This window comes from Nycticebus coucang, chromosome 15, assembly GCF_027406575.1.
Source record: "Nycticebus coucang isolate mNycCou1 chromosome 15, mNycCou1.pri, whole genome shotgun sequence".
Lineage (NCBI taxonomy): Eukaryota > Metazoa > Chordata > Mammalia > Primates > Lorisidae > Nycticebus > Nycticebus coucang.
In genome coordinates, this window is record NC_069794.1 from 78,044,141 (window position 1) to 78,049,511 (window position 5,371).

Genomic DNA, 5,371 nt, shown 5'->3' on the forward strand with positions numbered 1-5,371 from the left:
GGTGGGGGGAGGAAAAGCAGAAAGAGGGACAGAGGGAGGGGGGTGGGGCCTTGGTGTGTGTCACACTTTATGGGGGCAAGACATGATTGCAAGAGGGACTTTACCTAACAATTGCAATCAGTGTAACCTGGCTTATTGTACCCTCAATGAATCCCCAACAATAAAAAAAAAAAAAAAAGAAAGCAGTCACTGTTTATTAACTGACCAGATTATAAAAACAATCAGGGCCGGATACTTTAGTTCATTCTTCTAATAAGCCTATTAATTTGGTCTTCCCTATTACCAGCACCTCCACCTTCTACAAAGTGGGTTGTTTTTTTCCTTCATTCCCCTCCATGGAGATGATAACTTGAAGGGCCACAAGAAGTTATTTGCTTCTTTGAAGCGTGTTCCAACAGTATAGATGTCATGAATCAGATCCTCCATGCAGATGATGCCATATTTACCAAGAGATCGCACAATCAAACTGTTACCAGTCAATGCAATTCGTTTCTTATTGATTTTCCCATAACCACGCTTGTAGATTAGCTCATTCACTGACTTCATATTTGGGTACCTGAAATATAAATAGAAATTATCAAAGAATAAGGTTACCATTGTTGAAACATCTAAGATTCACCTTGCTATATAGCCAATGTCAAAGGAAAAAACAGGATTACCCCCATGCAATATACAGTTCTACAATCCTCAGCATGTTAATGGAAGCCTTGTTGAGCTTAACAAAAGTTCCACGGAAGATCTGGCGAAGGCAAAGACCCTGTAACACCTTTTGGACCTTTGGACTTACACCACTGATGCCTCTGATCCTGATGACAAATGCCAATTTGGGTTCTGCAGGTACATAGAAGTTGCCAGCTTTTCTTGCCATCCTAGCCATCCAAATCTCAGTACTGTACATCTGCCTGTATTCTTTATAATAATTCTTAGCTTTTTCACAGATAAGCTTCCTCCTTGCCTTTCGAAGTATCTTTTGGGCACACTTCTTTCTCAGACATTTGATCTTCAGCTGTGCGAAATTCTTTCGCTTTTTCTTAAGGGTTTCTGGCACAGCAGGAACCTTCTTTTTCTTCTCTTCAACATTCTCCATGGTTCCAGCCAGAAAAGAGCCGTTAAATTATTCTTTAATGAAAAATAGGGCAGGGCTTCTTTGAAACACCAGGGGCTTGCTGAGATTAGCAGGCACCCCTAAGGCCATGTCTTGTTTCCTGGCCACAACTGTTCCCCCAACCTTGGGCCTTGCTCCTGGGCTGATTTAAGATGCTTTCAATGGAAAGCCTTAGGATTTGTCAGTTGGGTCTCCTTGGTTTTTGCTGCATGAAAAGGCCATGTAGGAGCCAAATGGATGTTAGAGAAAACAAGAAAACAAATATAGTCAAGGACACACCACATGACACTAGCCTTGTGTTTCCTTCATTTCAAGTGCTAAATTCATTTCCTAATTTGTCCAAGCCCAGGAGCTGAGCTATCAGAGGACTCTGGTGTTGGCCGATGTTCAGTCCTTCCTGAAATGGCAGCTGTGTATGCCTTTTCCGCAAAGAAGGAAAAGATGACCTACATGAACTGTGGTCTGAAACTTTATTGAATTCCAGCATCCAAAGGTTAGTCTGACACAGCCATTTCCCCTTTTATATCCTATAAAGGTAAGGAGTGAATTTTACAGAGAGAGAGAGGGAGAAACCAATCCTTGGGCCTGTGTTTTCAGTAATTAGCTCAATGTGCTAATGAGAGTCTTCAGGGAGAACAGCATTAATTAATGGGTGAATTTCACTTTGATAAATGTATAGGCAATTTTCTAAATGCAGATAGCAGAGCCTGCCCTGATGGCTCTACCTAGAGCCACTCAATATGGTAAGTGTTGGAGGAAAGTGGTTAATTTGTAAAATGCTTCATGATCCTGATTAGAAGAGAAATAATGCTTATGTTTGCTTTCCAATGTATTATTCATCTCTCCACAGTCCAAGAACACTCACTTTCTTCCCCACCTCCACAGTGTCCTGAAGCTCTTTGTGGCTCCTTTTGTTCTGAAATGGGAAAACCTCTCCCTTGCTGGGTTTTCTCTCCTGGTTTCCATGCAAAGGCAACCCAGGTGCCTTATCTTCTATCTCTCAGAGTAGCCAGAAAGGACCAGAATGTGATCTGGGCACAATCAATGACCCTATTTAAAAAAATGCCTTCTAGGAAGTATAACACCTGAAGGTTATTGTTTCTTTAAGAAATAATTTGCCAGGCGGCACCTCTGGCTCAGTCGGTAAGGCGCCGGCCCCATATGCCGAGGGTGGCGGGTTCAAACCCAGCCCCGGCCAAACTGCAACCAAAAAATAGCCAGGCGTTGTGGCGGGTGCCTGTAGTCCCAGCTACTTGGGAGGCTGAGGCAAGAGAATCGCTTAAGCCCAGGAGTTGGAGGTTGCTGTGAGCTGTGTGAGGCCACGGCACTCTACCGAGGGCCATAAAGTGAAACTCTGTCTCTACAAAAAAAATAAAATAAAATAAAATAAAATAAAAAAAGAAATAATTTGCCAGTAATGGAAGAGGAAGTGGGACCCCAGACGGAGTTCCTAGGCCTTTGTGACTAACTCTCCTTGAACTGATGAAGCACTTGCCTGGGCACAGCTGTAGGAAAGCCATTCTACAACTACTCCGGATAGATAAAAGTTCAAATTCATTAAAAACATTATCTTGACAATAAAATCATAATTTAACAAATCTTCTGTTAGCTCGACCCAAACTAATGGGGAAATCCAGTTAAATGGAAACGCCTTAGCCAGTGACTCAGTGTCTGGAAAATGAAAATGGAAAAGCACTCCCTGATTGTTGCCTTTGCTTAGGGGAAGGGGGGTGAAGAGCTAGATCACCTGTCTGTCCCTTCAGACTCCCTCCTCATAGAGTGTCTGACACACTTGCCACTCCCAGTTACCATCACACACCTCAGAAATCTGTGTTGATATTCAGGATGTGACTCTGAGGAACCACACAATTCTCAGAATGGATCTCAGCCAGCTCACCTTGGTGTGACATCTCCTGAAGGGAGGTTAACTATTACACTCTAGGGATACTTTTATGTATGGAAGGTAAATCCTTTTCCCCTCAACCTGCCAGGACAAGTCAGTCAGATGAAATAACAGATAAATGGATCGAATCCAGCACAAAACTCCCGTACAACCACAGAATCCACTTAGCCTTGAAATGACAGACTCTTTTTTTTTTTGAGACAGAATCTCACTTTGTCATCTTCAGTAGAGTACCATGGTGTCATAGCTCACAGTAATCTCAAATTCTCGGGCTCAAGAGATTCTCTTGCCTCAGCCTCCCAAGTACCTGGGACTATAGGCGCCCAACATAATGCCTGACTATTTTTAGAAAGCGGGGGTCTCGCTCTTGCTCAGGCTGGTCTTGAACCGTGTGCTCAGGCAATCCACCTGCCTCAACTTCCCAAAGTTCAAGGATTACCAGTATAAAGCCCCACACCCAGCTCACAGATTTTTTTTTTTAAAGAACCAGAATGGAATTTGGTATTATCAAGTGGTCATCACCCAAATAAGAAAACCCAGGACTGCAAGAGTTGAGATTCTTGCCCAAAGCCAAGTGAATACTGTAGAATAACGCCCAGACCCAGCTCCCAGCCTGCGATGGAAAGCCCCAGGTCTGCATGACCCGAGAGAAGTGGACATCTGCCCACAGGTGTTATTTTTCTTGACAGTGCCTAGTGTGCACACTTCTGGGATGATGAATGCAATGGTACCATCGCCCTAGGCTTGGCTGAATTCTAGTCTTTGGAGCAAGTAGGCTGCTAAATTTAGACAAGTGGAGCAGACTCAGCAAAGTGAAAAAACCAGCATCACCACGTCAACACACAGAGCAGCTTCACCAGATGCAATCTGTGTGTCTGCCAGAGACTCCCTCCGAATCCACGGGCCCTGGGAAGGTGGGAGACAGAGCTGAGAGGGAAATGTGTGACTGAATCCATTCCATGAAATCAGTTACACGTATTGAGAGTTGGACAATTAAAAAAAAGTGTTTAGAAAAATCTTGCTAAGAATTAGAAGAAATAATGAATAACCAGGAGCACATCGACCGCTCCTCACTTTAGCTAGACCCTCAGAGTTCAGAGGCTCCAACTGGAACTCATGGATTTGCATTTGTAATGCTGACCCTGCAGATCTACGGAACTTTCTGCACAGTTATGAAACAGCAAGGACCCACTGACTGTTAGTGACTCCACTGGCCACATGAGCACTGACAGGGAGATCACTCACTGATCCCCTCCTGTAGCAATGTTTGAAACTACCAGGAGAAATGCCCACAATTCTGTTGGTGTGCTCAACTGACGATTTTCACCTCTTTGTTAATTCATTCATTTATTCCACAAAGCTGTAACTGACTAGCTTCTTTGTTCCAGGCACTTGTGAGCTAGGGATAAAATAATGAGGAAAGTGCATGCAGTTCTCGTCTCCAAGGACAGTACAGTCCAGTGTGAGAGCAAGTAAGACAATCCCCAGGAAATGAATTGGGTGACGAGTGTCCCCTTTGCCTTGTCTAGCCAACACATCTGGTGTGGTGGGTCTTCCATGCTAATGGTGTGCATCAGCCTAGCTGAAGCAAGGACCAGACCCCAGTCAGCGGCAGGCTGTAGACAGTAGAGCTGCTACGAGTATGACCTCTGGAGTCAGACTGCCCAGCTAACTGCCTTGTCCCTGTCACTCTCCAGTTTTGTGACTTTGAGCAAGTAACTGAGCATGTCCAGATCTATCTCCTCGGTTGCAAATTTGGGTGCAGTGTCCAGATGGTGCCTGTGTGCAGCTTAAGTGTCAGCTTACCAAGAGTTCTTGGCCAGAACTTCAGTTTGTTGAAGGCAAGGCCCATGATGAACAGTAACACTAACACATTCAGCATAGGGGGTCTGGGAGCCTGTCACGGGAATACATTAGCAGACTTCAAACAGGGAGGCTGGCCTCAGGCGGAAGGTGACCTCGGTCAACAGGCTGCAGTCCAGGAGATGTGGCCCTCAGCCCACAGGCTGACCCAGAGCTTGGCTTTGCATTTCCTGAGGTGTCAAGATGAGGACTGTGGGGGAATGGGAGGCTGGGCCTGGGTAGAAAGACAGACCTGTGTCCCCCACCATGACAGGTTCTGAGGTCCGGAGCTTTGACTATGTTTTCCCTTTTCCTCACCTTTAGGTATAACAAGCTCAGTGGAGGTCACATCACCCTGACGCCCCCCCCTATTCAGGGGAAGTCCGGCCCAGATATTTTTATGTCTCTGATATGTTTTGATTTTCACTGGAAGCATAAGAGGTAGGATGCCTATCCTGTGCGTGTCTGCTGGAGAGTTTAAGTTCATAGTAAAACTGCAATTTGAGCCCATTAGGGAGAGA

At 45.0% G+C, this 5,371-nt stretch overlaps 1 protein-coding gene across 1 annotated transcript; it reads right to left on the reverse strand.

Annotated features, from left to right (window-relative positions):
- Positions 1 to 279: 279 nt before the first annotated feature.
- LOC128566584 (60S ribosomal protein L7-like) lies at positions 280 to 1,087 on the reverse strand. Its single transcript, XM_053563475.1, has 2 exons — positions 660 to 1,087; positions 280 to 556 (listed from the first exon to the last, which is right to left on the reverse strand). The coding sequence occupies exons 1-2, from the start codon at positions 1,085 to 1,087 to the stop codon at positions 280 to 282; spliced, it is 705 nt and encodes a 234-aa protein (XP_053419450.1).
- Positions 1,088 to 5,371: the final 4,284 nt, after the last annotated feature.